The sequence below is a fragment of the Pituophis catenifer genome, unplaced genomic scaffold, assembly GCF_029215685.1.
Source record: "Pituophis catenifer annectens isolate HBS135680 unplaced genomic scaffold, rPitCat1.0.hap2 SCAF_16, whole genome shotgun sequence".
In the NCBI taxonomy this organism is placed as follows: Eukaryota; Metazoa; Chordata; class Lepidosauria; order Squamata; family Colubridae; genus Pituophis; species Pituophis catenifer.
In genome coordinates this window covers 2056995-2073684 of record NW_027256896.1, presented here as the reverse complement: position 1 = coordinate 2073684, position 16690 = coordinate 2056995, and the positions used below count along the sequence as shown (strand labels likewise).

The 16690-nt window shown below is 53.5% G+C and overlaps 1 protein-coding gene across 1 annotated transcript; it reads right to left on the bottom strand.

Annotated features, from left to right (window-relative positions):
- Positions 1–5557: 5557 nt before the first annotated feature.
- SCNN1G (sodium channel epithelial 1 subunit gamma) lies at positions 5558–14892 on the bottom strand. The gene is made up of 12 exons (XM_070954828.1): positions 14576–14892; positions 14166–14469; positions 13714–13907; positions 13136–13239; positions 8947–9110; positions 8590–8688; positions 8095–8212; positions 7603–7681; positions 7267–7324; positions 6810–6871; positions 6592–6667; positions 5558–6272 (listed from the first exon to the last, which is right to left on the bottom strand). Exons 1-12 carry the CDS (start codon positions 14890–14892, stop codon positions 5889–5891), a joined length of 1959 nt encoding a protein of 652 aa, XP_070810929.1. The 3' UTR covers positions 5558–5888.
- Between the last annotated feature and the right edge of the window lie 1798 nt (positions 14893–16690).

The window sequence follows — 16690 nt, the reverse complement described above, 5'->3', positions numbered from 1 at the left end:
AAGAGGAAAGCCATTAACACTGCTGCTTTCAGAGTTGCTTTTATTTCCAGCCTGAGAAATCTTGGGGGAAAAAGGCTGCAGCTTGTTCGCAGGTGTGTCGGATGCTCCCCCCACCCTCACGACAAGGGGTCAAAATTTTGTGTTGCATTTTAGAATTATTCGTGTGAATAACCAGCTGCTGGAAACCTTTTAAATGCTATCAGTAAATCTGATCAACAATGTCTGAATAAGCTAAGAGTGATATAGGAATGTTTCCATAACACACATGCAATTTAATTGCATCAAATACAATGGTGGAGTGACAGGCAGCTGTGTTTGCAGCTCAGGCTGAGCTGTTTGGAGGCAGCACAGGACAAACCTCCTCCGTTTTCCCAGCTCATTGCGGACTCTCCAGGACAGGGAGGCTGATGCGCACCTCTCACAAAGCCTGCCCAAGCTAAGGGAGTTGCACAAACATTTCAAAACTAACTTTGAAAAGGACTCACAAAGCGAGAGGAGTCACAAGCAGGAAGTCTAGTCAGCGTGTCTCCCTTTTCCTCTCTCTCTCTCCTCTCTGGAGGCAACAAATGTTGGGGTCCCTATTTGGGGAGGGAAGGCTGATGGCAGGGGCCACGCCTGTTACGCCACTCATTCAGCCTTGTGTCAAACCAGGAAGGGCCACACCATTAAATCATGGAGGGAGCAGTCTATCAACTGAGTTGAGTGTCACCATTTAGGGAGGTGGCTGACTAGATGGTTAAGGGCTGGAAGAGGTTCCTCATCAGCTGGACATGACCCAGAAGGGCCTCTCTGACCTGCTGGCTGCTGCTTGCCCAAGTGTGCCACTTCTGGAAAGGGTGATGGAGAGCAGAAGAGCTGCTCTGCCCTTGTAGCTACTCTGGGCTTCCGGGCACAGGGCAATCTGCCTCTTAGGCTGCCAAAGAGGGGAAGAAAATGCCATGGCAGAAAAAAGGGTGCCAGGCCAGGTTTTCACTATGATTGGGGGAAAGTGGGGGAAAGCTCCTGGAGCAAAACCTCAGACCAGCGTAGAGGAGCAGCCTCTGCTTCACTGCCAGGGCTTCCCAGCACAGCTTGATGCCCTTCCACTGTGGGGCTGAGGGAAGTAGGGTTAGGCTGCTTGGGAAGCTGAAGGAGGGATGTGGCATCGCCCTTGAGCTGCCCTGAGTGAACTGATGGGAAACAGCCTCGCTGATATGGATGGCAGACATCAGAAGGAACCCAGAGCTGGTGGAAATGGTGCCTCTTTCATTTATTTATTTATTTACTTATTGGTTCAATTTATATGCCGCTCTTCTCCGGAGACTCAGGGCGGCTTACAATGCGTTAAGCAATAGCCTTCATACTTTTGTATATACCTGCTTAGTATGGTTTTGCCCCCCCCCAAGTGGTGTTCTTTTTTAAACAAAGTCAGCTTATTGCCCCCACAAACCGGGTCCTCATTTTACCTACCTCGGAAGGATGGAAGGCTGAGGCAATCTTGAGCCTGCTGAGATTTAAACTTGCAGTAATTGCAGGCAGCTGGCAGCTAAGTGCTACTTAACAGCATTCAACATTTGGTTGAATGCCTAAAATCTATGGGAAAGAAGCATCAAACAGAATAGAGTTGGAAGGAATCTTGGATGTCTTCTAGTCCAACTCCCTGTTCAAGCAGGAGACCCTATGCCATTTTTTACAGTTGTCCAGTCCCTTCTTAAAAGCCTCCGGTGTTGGCGCACCCACAATTTCTGAAGGCACTCTATTCCATTGGTTAATTCTTCTCACTGTCAGGAGTTTTCTCCTTAGTTCTAGGTTGCTTCTCTCTTTCTTCAGTTTCCACTCATTGCTTCTTGTCTTGCCTTCTGGTTCTTTGGAAAATAGGTTGACCCCCCTCTTCTTTGTGGCAGCCCCTCAAATATTGGAACATTGTTATCATGTAACCCCTAGTCCTTCTTTTCACTAGACTAGACAAACCCAATGAAAAGAAGAGGGACTGGCAAGCATTTCCTGGCCCCTGGCCCATAAAAAGGTGCTACATGTCTTTGGCTTTCCAAAGCCAGAGGCTATACTGATGATCCTGTGCATTTATGCTTAACACTCAAAATGACCTGTTAAACCAGTCCAAGGTCAGGATGGTTCATTTGCCTGTCCCATCCGAATCCCTTTTGCAACCATGCTAGTGGCTTGGAGAAACATCTTGGAACTTCTCCCAACTGACCCAGTCAGGTCGGCTCCTAATGTCACCTGCAGTAGGTAGTCAGATGGCACATCTCAGCTCCTGGGGGAGGGGGGAGAGGAGGAATCCAGCTATCCAGCAAATGTGGGCCCCTGGAAGCTGCATCCCCCAGCAGGGCGCAGCTGGCTTCCCTTCCCGAGGCTCCTTCAGGACCAACTGAATGAATTAAGAAGGTCCGTCTCTGCCCACAGGTCTGGCTTTGTCAACGGGTCTAACTCTTTGATTGGGATATTTGAGCCCCTGGAAGAGGAGGGCACACTGTCCTTTCTCTGGTCCAAGTGGGCCTTGTGGGCAAGGGTGGCCATCACCTGTCCCAGGAACTGCCTCCTGGTATCTGACTGATAAACCTCCTCAGACCGTCTTGTGTGATTTTGCTGCCAGGCCTGGGGGGAACTAGGATGGCCTCATCCTGTCACGTGCAGAAGTGCCCTTGCTTCTCTCCTCCTGCCTCCAGTTCTCTGGGCTACTTCCAGCTCCCTCTGCCCTCCCCAATGCCAGACCCTTCCTTGTCAGGCCCAACACACTGAGCTGGAGTGGTGCAGCAGACTAATGCTACTGTTAAAGGTAGTATTTAGCTTCCAGCTGCCTGCAATTACTGCGAGTTCAATTCTCACCAGGCTCAAGGTTGACTCAGCCTTCCATCCTTCTAAGGTAGGTAAAATGAGGACCCGGTTTGTGGGGGCAATAAGCTGACTTTGTATAAAATATACAAAAGTATGAAGGCTTAACGCCTTGTAAGCCACCCTGAGTCTCCGGAGAAGGGTGGCATATAAATTAAAAAAACAAAACAAAAAAAACACTCAGTTTCCCTGCCCTTTCTCAGTCTTGGGAGACAATCCCTGCAGAGAAGACCAGCACAGTCAGGACTGAGTCACATCTGAGGATTTCTCAAGGTGGCCACTACAGAGATGAGCAATCAGGTCACCTTGACTGCAGGTTGCATCTAGGTGGAAGAGTTGGTGGGATATTCCCCTGTCCTGGGCGGAGTGGACCTTTTGTCCAGAAACTGCTGGTGACCACCATGGCAGTCATGCCTTTGCCCAGGAGGAAACCACCATGAGATCATGTCCTGGTGGGGGAAGTGAAGGCCACTCCAGGAGCTTTCTGTCCCCTGGCTGGAAATGGGGCTGTGCTGCCACTCAGGGTAGAAAAAGGGGTCCTTGGTGGTCTCAGAGCTTGGCTGTTTTCTTGCAGACGTTTCATCACCCAATTAGGTAACATCATCAGTGCTAGTGCAGAAAAGCTCAATCAGTTTCTTCTTTCTCCCACCCCATACCTTCATGCCTCACCTCCCCCCCACCAGCACAACTTTGGGTGCAGAACTCTGCCCTTCAACCCCTGGGATGGCTGGAAATTAAGGAGACAAAACAGCCAGAAACACCAAGAAGGACCAAACAGATATTGCAACCTGAAAATTTACTAGAAGGCACTGGTGCTGCCAGCCAATCTTTCCCAAAAGACCTTTAGATGTCCCAAGGGCTGGGTGGTGCCTTGCCCGGCCCATAAGGGCCTGGACCTGGCACCTGGGGGATCTGTTCTGCGGGGACCTCCCTTTGATTTACAGAAGAGATTTGATTAAGGGGGGCAGCAATGGAGGGGTCAGTGAGTGCCAAGGGCTGCCTTTCTCGAAGTAGAGATTTGATGGGAAAATGTGGCGAGGTGGGCGCTCCGTGGAGCTTGGGCTCTTCTGCCCAGGCAGGGCTTCTTTGCAGCAGGGATGAGTCCCTCAATGTTTGGCTGGCAGCAAAAAAGGGGAGCCCCTCCCCCTGGATGGGGGAGTCCCTGAGGCTACTTCCCATGAGCTTTTGCCACAAGTGGCTGCTGGCAGCTGGGGAGTGTCCAGGCCCACCAGACCCTCCTCAGCACTTGGCAAGGGGAAGCTAGCCTTGGGAGAGGAAGCTGCTCTTTCTGGCTTGGGCACAACTTTCACTGGTGAAGTTTGGGCATAATTACTTCCTTCAAGATGGGCAGCCATGGCTTTTTATGCCTCTCTCAGGAATTCACCTCCCCAGTCCATGACAAATGCCATCAAGTGGGCACAACACAAACTTTGTTGCCATCAAAGTTTGGCTCATTTCTGTTTCGGAAAGCTTAGCAGCTCTCGACTGTGTGATGGTCTGGTGCATTGAACAGAAAATGATCAACACAAGAGACCAAGGACCAGGAGGAAGGATCTCATACCTTGCCAACTTGATCCAGAAGGCATTGAGCTGGATTCTGAATCCATTGGCAGCCTGAGCAGGATTTACGTGGAAGCCTTGAAGAAGATACCGGCAGTGGGTGCATCTCTCAGAGCTGATGGATCTTTCTGAGAGATCTGGGGGAGGGGCATCTGCAGGGGCCGTGTGTGTGTGTGTGTGTGTGTCAGAGAGAGAGAGAGAGATAGTGCAATGGTGGATCTTGCAATGGCCATGACCTCTGAGCTTCCATCAAATGTCCTGATGTAAATGCATCATTGTGGTTTCTGTGGAATTACAACATTGTAACGTTGTCCTTCTGAGTCTTTGTGGTTTGCCAAGGGGGCTGCTGTGGGTCTGTGTGGGAGAAGCGAATCCTCATGTGAGGTTCAGCCCTTTTGACAGGAAGGGAAGCACTGAGCACCCTGAAGCATCTGCCTTCGATGCTGGGGTGGGGGAGTGGGGGCAGAAATGGCTGGTCCACACAAGGGGCTCCTGTGGTCCAGTAAAGCAGATGACCATGGAACTGCTGAGGCCAGGGGGCAGCCTCCCCACTTGCCTGGCCCCTCCCTCCCAGCCTGGACATTGTTGCTTGTCTCCATAGCCATAAAGGTGACCCAAAGCATCACCCCCCCCCCCAAAATTGTTCTTGGGGTGAGGTGCACATTTCCCTGGGACACCCCCCCCCTTGGGAAGGCTGAACACCAAAGCAGCTCTGACAGAAAGGAGGACCCTGCTGGATCAGGAGGGGGTGGTGAAATCCTTCCCCCCCCCCCCGCCTCCCTCCAATTCTCTGTAGAAGGATCAGAGAGCCACACGCACTGCTCCGTCAAAGACAAATTTATTAGCCTTCAGCCTCGGCTGCCCTCCTCTGCCGTGGCAGCTGTTGAGGCACATGAGGGGTGTCGGCTGCGCAGGAATCGGCCCCTCAAGTCCCTCTGGATTGCGCTCCGCATCTTCCCGACAGTCGTAGGGCTTGGGGGCTGCTGCAGGAGGTGCCTTCCAGGGAGGGGCAGGGGATTTCACCTTCTGACTACAGCTGGCCTGTGCAGGTTTCCAGGACTAGCCGAAATATAGTCGGTCAGGCAGAGGCCTTAAGGTCAGCAACTTCTCCCCACCTCAGGAAGTGGCCTCCGCCCCCCCCCCCCAGTCTTAGATGCTTACAGCTTGGCTGCCCCCCAGAGGTGCCTGGAGCTCTCCTGGATCACTCCCTGGTCTCCAGGATGGAGCAGTTTGGCCACCAGTGGGGCTGCCCAACTGAGAGAGAAGGCAGCTCCTGTCCAGAGTTCAAGGCCACGGAATGGGTGCCACTTTGCCCGAGTGTCCCATCTGCCATCCTCAGACGTGGTAACAGCAGGCCTCCCCACAAGGGCAGAGATGAAGGGGGAGCATGCACCCGATGGAGTCTCTTGTACAGGAAATCGCTGTGATGCTGACGTGCGGCTTCCACCCTCCAGCAGCACCCCACGTCCTGGGGTTTTCTGTGGAGACCGCTGGCCTCACTGGGCCCTGACCTCCAGGGTGTCCTCCAGCTGCTCCGAAAAGGGGCTGATGTGTTGCAGAGTGTTGTAGTTGGGTGGGGGCGTTTGGGGTGGGGACAGCCGCATGGCTGTGTTGAAGGTGGGGGGGTCATCGTCATCCTGGGCGCAGGCTGCGTTGTGATATCCTTGCTCTGGGCTGGTTGTGGGGGGGGCATCGGCCTCTTCTTGGTCCTGGGTGCTTGAGTGGCCCCTCCACCACCGCTTGGCCTTCTGCCACTGGTAGCGCAGGACAATGCAGAACGTGTCCAGGAAGAAGACCTCCACAATCTCAATGACACAGACCACCGAGCAGCTCATCCACAGCCCCAGCTGGCCCCCAAAGTTGGACAGGAGCAGGACAATCTGGGGGAGGGATGCAAGTGGTCACCAGAGGGTGACCGCCCAGATCCTGGCTGAAAAGGGCGGACAGACTTGCCCCTAACTCCTGAGCCAGATCCAGGTGGTGCCAAGGCCCTCGGTCCCACTGCCACAGCTGGGAGATGCCTGTTGCTTGGAGGGCAGGGAAGGCAGATGGATTGGATGCCCTGCTCTGCCTCTCTCAAGAAGGGCCAGCTGGGAGGGTGGGTTGTGGGCATCCAGCCAGCAAGGGATCCAGGTTCTGGAGGGAATTGGGTCCCACAAAGCAGAGCAGCCTGGAACTTAGTCAAAAGGGAGAACTTACATTGTTGGCTGGGTTTTCGGTGATGAACCTTTCATTCAGATCTTTGTAGAACACCACTAGATTTGCCAGGTCTGTCCTGGGAAGGAAGAAGGGAGGGACAGAGGGAAGAAGTGAGGACTGGGGAGCAGTAAGAGGGACAGCCAACGAGGAGCCCAGCTGCAGGAATGGCCTGAGGGCCAGCAGGTTCTGATAGGTAAAGAGGCAGTGGGGAAACTTACTTGTTTAACTTCTTGTGGCCATTTAGGCCTTTGTCCCAAGAGAGAACGCGAAGCATCCACTCCTGCCAAGGGGGAGGAAGCGGGAGAAGGAAGGTTAGTGGGATGTGTTTGCATGGTTCTCCCACCCCCAGACTTGGCTCCTCTCAACATCCCAGAGGCAGTGTGTGTGCCCCCTCCTGGGTTGGCCTCCTCAGAATGGTCACTCCCAGCCTGGGGTGGGCAATGGAACCATCTGTCCCAGCAGGCCCCAACCCGATTTCCACTGGTTGCTTCCCCTCTGAAGGAGGAGGCTGGCAAGATGGTGCCCTCTGTGCTTCTGGCACAACCTCCTCTTTCCCGCACCCACTTGGTCTAGTTAGAAGCCAACTGGGCTGGGGGCGCCAAATGCCTCTGGAGCTGCCACTGAGGGTGGAAGGGTGGCGCCTGGCGAACATCCCTCAGCCGAGCAGGGACTTGCCTCGGACACGCTGGACGGCCACTGGGCCAGGCTGGTGGTGAGAGTCCACTCTTTCAATCTGCGGAGAGAGGCAGCGGCTGAGGAGCTGGAAGCAAGGGGGCTCCAGATGCCTTCCAGCCCCCTCCCCCGTTTTTACACACTCCCTGCTGAGCGCATCCACCTGGTTCAGTGCTTAAAAGCACAGGTGTTTAAAGTGCTCCGAGCAGTGCTAGAAGTGACTCTAATTATTCCCAACCTGATGCGATGGGGAATTTCTAGGGCTGGAACAGGCCCTGTGTGGACATAACCGTGGGGGCTCCACTGGGCCTGAATGGAGGGCTTCCAGCAAGGACTTACTTGCAAGCTTCTCTGCAGATTTGCTGGCAGCCCAGCTTCTCTTTCACAAACTGTTCGTGCACTTTATAGTAGCAGTACACTGCAGGGGAATAGGAAGGAGGGGGGAGAGAGGGAGGGAGCCAAAGCTTCACCTGGGCTCTGGAGGAGAAAGCATCTTGAGGGGGAGTCTGAGAAAGGGCAGGAAGAGACTCGCCTCTGATAGGGCAGGGGTATCTCAGAGTCGCCTTTTCAAAGCTTCGGCAGGGAAGGAGAAGTGGCGTTGGGCAGACCAGAGGTAGCCCCAGGAAACGGGAAGAGCTTGGCTGCCACTTTCAAGGGACCTCAGGAGACCCTAAAGCAGCCTTTCACCACCTCAGCTGCTTTAAGAGAGGTGGGCTTCAGCTGGGGAATTCTGGAAGTTGAAGTCCATGCGCCTTAAAGTGGCCGAGGCTGAGAACTCTGCTCTAAAGCCAGATGCCCACAGTCCACCTCTAACCTCCCGGGGAGACTTACTCCAATTGGGGTATTTTTTATAGTTGCAGAATTCGGCTCCGGCAGGCAGGGGCTGAGCGTACTGAGCACATCCGCAGGTTTTCACCATTGAATTCTGGAAGCAGGAATGCAGGCAGATCTGCATGGGGGAGGGGGCAGGGCGGGAGGGGAGAAATCAAGCACTGGTGAAATCTGGTGAGATGAGCACCATGGTCTTCTTCCTTGTAATCCCTAGCAGCTGTGGGTGGGTGGGTGGGTGGGAGGGAGGGAGGGCCCACAGGGGCTCAAGGCACAGCCTGCTTTGCTGCTTGGAGGGTCAATGTGCCTGGTAGCCGCTGAAGCAGGTCACAGTTGCCCCTGGGCTGGGCTGATGCCCAAAGGAGGCAGCCTCAGTTTGCTGAACCGCTGGGAAGGGATGGCCCAGGGCACTTGCTGGGTGGGGCTGGCTCTGACGGGTCCCACTTCAAGGGCAGCTGCAGGGAAGGCCACGGCCAGAGGTGGTCAAGATGGACTCACCTGCAATGAGTAGCTTTTGTTGTAGAGGTTTTGCACAGGAACATCAGCTCCGTCCTCCGTGCAGTTGCTGTATGGCCGGCTGAGACGGTGGGACGTGGTCTGCAGCAGGACAAAGAAGAGCTCTGTTGGGGAGACGCTTGAAAGAACCCAGGGGAGGGGGCTTGGGACCACCAGGGGAACACCCTTCCGCCAAGTGTTCCACTGCTGCAAGGGGCCTCTTTCTGACCTGCCCAGGAGATGCAGCTTTAAGCCGAGCAGGGCAAAGAATATTCGAAAGCCCCATTTCCCAAAGAGCCTCCCAACTGGGGGAGTCTGTCCTGCTTCCTGGGCCAGAGACCCCGAGTCGGTGTCACTCACGAAGTGCATCCCGATGGAGGTGGCCGTGGCCGTCTCTATCTCAGTGCCAATGTCTTCAATGAAGGGGTATTCGTCCTGATCATGGATCACAATCTTGGCACCCGTGGAGGTCACCAGGAAGGGGTTGTAGTCGGCTTCTTCTATGTACAGGATCACCTGCAGCCCTGGGCAGAGAAGTAGGAGCAACCTAAGGCCCTGCAGGTAGAATGAGCAGGAGCAAAGAGGGGGAGGCAGGTTGGGAACATGCTTCTAGGTCAGTGGTAATATCACTCTTCTGTGTAAATGTGGGCTGGGAGTTTTTTCCCCTCTTCTGTTCAATCCTGTCTGATTCTCAGGGGCTGCCTGGACAAGTCCCTGCAGTTTTCTTGGCCAGGTTTTTCAGAAGTTATTTCCTCCTGCCTGGGGCTGAGAGAAAGTGGCTGGCCCAAGATGACCCAGCTGCAGAAAGGTAGGGGAAAAACTCACCCTCTCCTGGTTTCTAGCCTGGTGCCCTAACTGTGATACTCATGCTGCGAATAACTCCTCTACAAGGGGTGGGGTGAGTGGCAACAAACCCTTTCCAGAGAAAGGGACACTGGTTTTATCTCAAAACAAGACAAGGCCACAATGTGCATCTCCTGATCAGAAACAATATTCTGCCACATGCTGAGGAATTCCTAAACGAGAGCCAAGGAAAGGAGAAGTTCAGGCTTGGCAGTCAATGACTGTGTTTCCCTTATTCTCATTGAGCAAATATCCACAGCTTTTCCTCCCACCAATTGGGCTTCCCTGAACAAGCCCTTCCACTGATGGGAGCAGCCACGGACTCTGAGCTGCTGTAGATCAGATCAGGGAAGAACTTCTGCGCAAAGAATTGGATTTAACAGATTAACAGAGTTGGAAGGGACCTTGCAGGTCATCGAGTCCAACCCCCTGCCCAAGCAGGAGACCCTACATCTGCCTCTACCTAGGATCGAACTCACAACCTCCTGATCCCAGGCGGAAAAGAAGGCTGTGTGCTCTCTCCACTTCTCTTCTCTCTCTATACCAATGACTGCATCTCAAACGATTCATCTGTTAAACTACTGAAGTTTGCAGATGACACAACAGTGATCGGTCTCATTTGAGACAATGATGAATCCGGATAGACGAGAGGTTGAACAACTAGCCTTGTGGTGCGACCGGAACAATCTGGAACTGAACACACTCAAAACCGTAGAAATGGTGGTGGATTTTAGGAAACACCCTCCCATACTACCACCTCTTACGAAACTAGACAACACAGTATCAACAGTAGAGACCTTCAAATTTCTAGGTTCTACCATATCTCACGACCTAAAATGAACACCCAACATCAAAAACGTCATCAAAAAAGCACAACAAAGAATGTTCTTTCTGCGTCAACTCAGGAAGCTCAAACTGCCCAAAGAGCTGCTGATCCAGTTCTACAGAGGAATTATTGAGTCTGTCATCTGTACCTCCATAACTGTCTGGTTTGGCTCTGCAAACCAACAAGACAGACACAGACTTCAGAAGATAATTAGAACTGCAGAAAAAACAATTACTATCAACCCGCCTTCCACTGAGGAAGTATATACTGCAAGAGTCAAAAAGAAGGCTGTGAAAATATTTACAGACCCCTCACATCCTGGACATAAACTGTTTCAACTCCTCCCCTCAAAAAGACGCTATAGAGCACTGCACACCAGAACAACTAGACACAAGAACAGTTTTTTCCCAAACGCCATCACTCTGCTAAACAAATAATTCCCTCAACACTGTCAAACTATTCACTAAGTCTGCATTACTATTAATCATCTCATCATTCCTATCACCCATCTCCTCCCACTTATGACTGTATGACTGTAACCTTGTTGCTGGTATCCTTAAGATTTATATTGACTGTTTCCCTATGACTATCATTAAGTGCTGTATCTTATAATTCCTGATGAATGTATTTTTTTTTCTTTTATGTACACTGAGAGCATATGCACCAAGACAAATTCCTTGTGTGTCCAATCACACTTGGCCAATAAAGAATTCTATTCTGTTCTGTTCTGTTCTGTTCTGTTCTGTTCTGTTCTGTTCTGTTCTGTTCTGTTCTGTTCTATTCTATTCTATTCTATTCTATTCTATTCTATTCTATTCTATTCTAATTCTAATTCTAATTCTAATTCTAATTCTAATTCTAATTCTAATTCTATTCTGTCTCCAACAACAAAAAAGGAGTAAGAGGCTACAGAAACATGGCTAGTTACCATCCCGCATAGTAAAGATGTTGCTGTTCACTTTAATTCATAGATGTATATGGGAGGAATCCCTATCTAATAAATCAACTCTAAAATCTTAAGAAATCATTTCAAGGTTTTTCAAGGTTTTGTATCTCCAGTCTCCACTCACTCATTTGGGGGTCAGGGTAGTGAAGACCCTGCAGGAGACCCTGGACTTTGCTCACCATTGTTGACATCAGGAGATAAAATGGAAGAGATGAGGAAGAGGAGGAGGAATTGAAGGACTTAAGACTTCCTAAAGAAAAGGACCCTAGCAGAAGAAGCAGAAAGAGCTCCTGGCAGAAAAGTCTCATAGGAACTGCTGGCTGCTGGGCACCCCAAGCATCAGAGACTGGAGATGCGCCTGGAAGTTTCATAAACTAAATGGAGCATCTGCACAGTGCCTCGGATGGCCCAGAGGTGGAAGCAGGAGGCAGCTTAGAATGAAAGATGCCAGATGAAAAATAGGCCAGGTAACTACAGGAGGCAGCAGCAGAGCAGGATGTGGGTGTAAAGGACCAGAAATGCCAAGAAGTCTCAAGGGCCACTCCAAGATAGCAAATGGACCCCAAGTCTCTGTTTCTCAGCATCCTCCTTCAGAAGGGTGGCTGTTAAAGGGGCTTGTATGAACAACAATACCAAATGAATAGCGAGTATTAGGTATCAAGAATCAGGGATTAGGTTAATTAGCTGTGGTCAGGGATGAAATCTACTTACTTTCCTTACCAGTTTGGAAGCACACGTGCCACGCATGTCACATGTGCACGCAGTCCTTCTGCGCATGTGCAGGAGGAGGTAAAAAACACATTACTTCCTGGTTAAAACCAGGAAGTACTGACACCCGGGTGAGTGAGCGGAGCTTTGCTCTGCCATCGCTACCAGACTGCCGAACCAACAGCTAAAATCGCTACTGGACCAGGCGATCCGGTCTGATCCAGGAGCATTTCACCCCTGGCTGTGGCCATGATAATGGTGAGACATGATTAACACGGCTAAGACCAGGTTGCCAAGACAGTCACCAGCCAGGCAAATGAAAGTCCCCAGGAAGCCTTGGGCCTTGGATGGATGCAGCCTTGGCCAGCTGGGCAACCCATTCAAGGAGATGACAGCCTGGTGTGGAAAGAATACCCCGAAAATAAGACCCTGTCTTATATTTTTTTTGAACCCTGAAATAAGCGCTTGGCCTCATTGCCATGCGCTCAAAAGCCCAATTGGGCTTATTATCAGGGGATGTCTTATTTTGGGGAAAACAGAGTACCAGAACAAGAGCAGTCCCAGTCCCGATGTGCAAAAAATCTCATGCCTCTGGAGGAGGAGAGATTTTGGTCCCCTGTTAAGATGGCTGGCGTCCAGCACCAAAGAAGCCACAGTTGCTCTAAAGGCTAAACTTTGCTTGGTGAAACATCAGGGGGGGTGGGGTGTCAACCGGTGATGCCTCCAAGAGGGAACCCAAGTGGTCCTGTTATCAGAGGGGCTACCCAACTTCCTGCTTCTGAGGAGCTGATTATCCCTTCTTCTAGGGAAGTTCCCTTCTGCTTATTCTGAGCAAATTCAGCTTTCCGTTGCCCCTGGGGGGCTGGTGGTCTGCTTGGGTTGTCTTTTTGGCAGGAGTCTGGGAAGCAGGAACTGACCTGTCCTGGACAGAGAGGCTGGCTTTACAGGGCAGGGGAGGCCACATTGCAAAAGCAGAACCTTGACTCCTCTTGAAAAGGCCAGGTGAAAAGAAACGGTGGGCAGAGCCTTGGAGTTCACAGAAGGCCACTCCAGGCCGAAAGACGGAGGGTCCACGAGAAGGACAGAAGCAAGCAGGACACGAGCCACACCGAAATGAAACCACAGATAAGCAAGTCAGAAAAGACGCCAGTGGCTGCCAAAGAGCCCAGCTTGCTCTCTTCTCTTTTGCCCAGCACCAACCTCTCCGCAGCCCCCGTGGCTCTCACCGTTCTCGCTGCCTCCTGTGGACGTGGTCAGGATCTTCCCCTCTTGCCCACTGTTGAAGGTGTAGCAATTTCCGTGGAGAGGATGGTGGAAGGAAGTGAAGTTCCTGAGAGATGCCATATAGGAAACATTTTATTAAGAGTATTATGCACACACTTCCCCAAACTAAAAACAGGTGTGAGAAACGTTATGTTTCTACTGCCTGGATGGATAAGAACAGGAATTTGACTTTGTGACGGGGTTGCTCTCCTTCTTATTTCCTTATTTTCCAAATGGGGAGCTGAGGCTGAAAGGCAGAGAGCTTAACTGGGTCAGTTACAAACACGGGCCAAGTCTGGCCAGAGTTTTTCTGCCACTTAGTTAGTGGAGTGAATCTGGTGCCTGCTCAGTGCAGATCCTGAAACCGAGTTCAGCCTGCAGGCTAAACTGGCAGTGCCAATGTAGCCCTTGTGTGAGTTGGCCTTTCCCTCTGAGCTGGCTAGAGACCAGCATGCCCTCCCCCCCTTTCTCTCTCTCTCTCTCGGGTGAACCAGGAGTTGCCCAGGTGCCCGCTCTTGCCTTCCCTTTGCCCAGAGCCAACCTGGCATCACAGGAGTCCCCGTCAAACAAGCAGCTCAGCATCAGCTCCTCTGCTGAGTAGCTCATCCTCTCCTTCTCCTCCGCATCGATCTGAGCCATGATATTCATGTAGTGCAGCTTGTACCACTCCTGGATGGCATTGACGCCTGAGCTGAAGGTATACACAGTGCAGTCGCTCTTGTTGCTGGTGTCACACTGCAAGAAATGCAACAGGCTGGGGAAGCAATGCAGGCCGAATCACCGCACTTTGGAAAACTTTTCAAAGCTGAGCTGTCGGAATCACCACTTTGTGCATGGGAGGCCCCCTCCCTCTCCCTCTTGGCCCTCTGTGGGAGCATGGCTCATGCCAGAGCCAAGGGGTGGGCCTCCCCCTTGCCACAAGCTGTGCCCCTAATTCCAATCCTAGAAAGACACCCCTGGAAAGACCCCAGCTTTCCTGGAAGAAGCACTCACCAGCTGGAAGCCCACAACGTCCCGGGGGCTTCTAACGTTGACTATGCTGGAGCTGCCTGAGATGATTCTGGCACTCATCCGCCGCTTGTATCCAGCGGAGACATTGACGGTGGGCTTGGCATGGAGGCTGTCCAGATACATCAGGGGAAACTTCCTGAGAAACTTGCTCTTTTCGGAGTGCTGCCTGTCCGCATCACGGCGTTCCCGTGGCTTGCTTCCTGCTCCCGAGAAGTTATACAAGGACTCCAGGACTGACATGGTCTCCCTGTCCAGTTCGGAGAGGTGCTCTTTTATGGCACTGTATCTGCACAAAAGAAGGAGCTGAGGAAAGTTTTGGTCCCGCCCCCCCTCGCCCCCAGTTGGTCTTCTCTGTCCCCTGCTGCAGATTCCTGCCAACCGTCAGCACCTACTTGTAAGGGTTGATATTGCAGATGGTGACGGCTGGGAAGCGCAGCTTCTGGAACTGCACTGTGACGGAGACAGAGGCTGTGTAGTAGTTGATGACCAACTGGGCACAGTACCACAGGATCAGCCCCACTGCCGTCAAGGTCAGGATGATCCAGAGGACGCGGCGTAGACGTCCCCGGGAGACCACGATGCGCCGGCAGCCGTGGGTGTTGGTGTTCATGCAGTACCAGTGCATCAGTTCCTTCAGGGTGGGGGCCTGGGGGCCCGTCACTGGCAGCGTCTTCTTGATCTTGGCCTTGATCTTCTCCGCAGGAGCCATGTTGCCTGGGGGGGGCCTGTCCTGAGGGCAACAAAGGAAGAGAAAACTATCTGGAGGAGACTCTTCCCCTCCGATGGCTTCAGCCAATATGTGTCTATGGGGCCGGCTCCGATCCCTCCCAGGGCCTCTGCTGGCCTTCCCAAGCAGCTTCAGGAGGGGGAGGGCTCCGGGGGCAGGGAAACCTTTCCAAAGTCACAGCTCAGGGGCTTTGGGCTGAAAGGAAGCGGGAGGGGGGGGACGGGAGGCAGGGCCGGGAGGGATTAGGGTTTTGGACGCTGGCGGGGGGGGGGGGGTCTCCGTCGCGCAGCTCTCCCAGCCTTCCGTCCAGGGTCGGCCAGCTAAACGAGAGGGGCGCCGCCGAGCCAGAGCCACGCTGGTCCCGACGTCTCCTCCGGCGAGCGGCCCGGAAGAAGGCTGTTCCCCCGCCGCCCAGGACTGCGCAGCTCTACGCGCCCCGACGGTGCCAGCTGCCAGCTTCTTCCGACGGGGCAGCTCGGCTTGGCAGAGCAGGCAGGAGAAACGGCGGCGGCAATGGAGGATTCGCCGAAGCCCCAGCTCAGCCCGCGACGTTGCCCCGGGCAGGAAGGGGCGGGCGGGCAGCAGAGCCCGATCTCAGACGGGGCAGCGCCGGACCCCCGGCCTGGCCGTCGAGGAGAGAGCCCAAGGCGAACGGCCGGAACCAGCCTCTCCCCCCACCCAGCACCACAGCCGCGCGTCGACGGCGACAGGAGGGGCTCCGCCGGCCCCGCGTCTCACCTGCCAAACGCCGTGCCCGAACCGCCGGAGTTCTCCGCGCTGTGGCCGCCGCCGCCGCCGAGCCCCGCCTCTCCTGACTCGGGCGGCGCCCCCGCCCTGCCGGGTGACTGCCCCGTGGGCCACGCTGCCTCCCGGGCACCGGCGGTCCTGAGGCGGCCCCTGTCGGCGGCGGGTGGCGCGGCAGCCGGCCGGGCGCCCGAGCTGTGCCCGACGAGGCTTTGGGGCGGCAGGAAAGGCCTATTGGATCGGAGTTCTGTGCCAAGCTTGGCCCGAGCCTGGAGTTGGCGCGGGGACACAAAAGTGGCGGTCAGGCCAAGCCCGGGAGACGTGGCTGAGAGGTCCAAGATGACCTCCAGGTGAAGGGGGGGCAGGGACTTTGGCAGGAAGCCCAGCTGAGTGGGGCCCCAGGAAGCTGCCAAGAGGGCTGGCTGGGGATGGACAGAAGAGAGTGGGATTTTCCCTCTGAAGAAGGCACTTGGCACCTGGAGGGACATGATCTCGGTGGCCAGGTGACCCTTTCCAGACCATAATAATGGGCATAAATTGCAGCACCTAACTTTCATCTAAACGTAAATGTTCTTGATGAGGCCTGAATGACAATGGAATGGCCTACCTATGGAGGTTATGGGTTCTCCATCCCTGTAAGATTTTAAGATGCTGGGCAACCACCTCCACCGGATGGCTTTCCTGCCCATGACAGAGGCTTGGACTGAAAGATCCATGGGCTCCCTTCCACAATTCTGAGATTCTGCAAATCCAGCCCAGGGTGGTCTTTTGGCACTCCTCTCAAATAGACAAGGGTTTCAAGGAATACAGTATGTGGACTTAATTGCCATCCTTCAGTCAGCAGGTGATCGAGGACTAAATCAGTTTCTCCTGCTATCAAAAGGACCCCAATTTTATGTACCAAACCAAGCAAACTCTGCCTTTGGGCCTGATCCAGTTTATTCAGAGACTCCTAACAGCAGAGGGTGCCACTTAGAAGCAGGTGCTCTGTGCTTCCTTCCACCATCCCACGCCTGTGTTGGAGGTTGAAATGTGT

What these genes read in the sequence shown, in the direction of transcription:
- SCNN1G (XM_070954828.1), bottom strand. Translation starts at nt 14,892, where the DNA reads ATGGCTCCTGCGGAGAAGATCAAGGCCAAGATCAAGAAGACGCTGCCA. An exon ending in TAAAAAATACCCCAATTGGA is followed by an intron (nt 7,682 to 8,094) that starts GTAAGTCTCCCC and finishes ATTCCCCTGCAG; the next exon opens with TGTACTGCTACTATAAAGTG. An exon ending in GGCCACAAGAAGTTAAACAA is followed by an intron (nt 6,668 to 6,809) that starts GTAAGTTTCCCC and finishes CTTCCTTCCCAG; the next exon opens with GACAGACCTGGCAAATCTAG.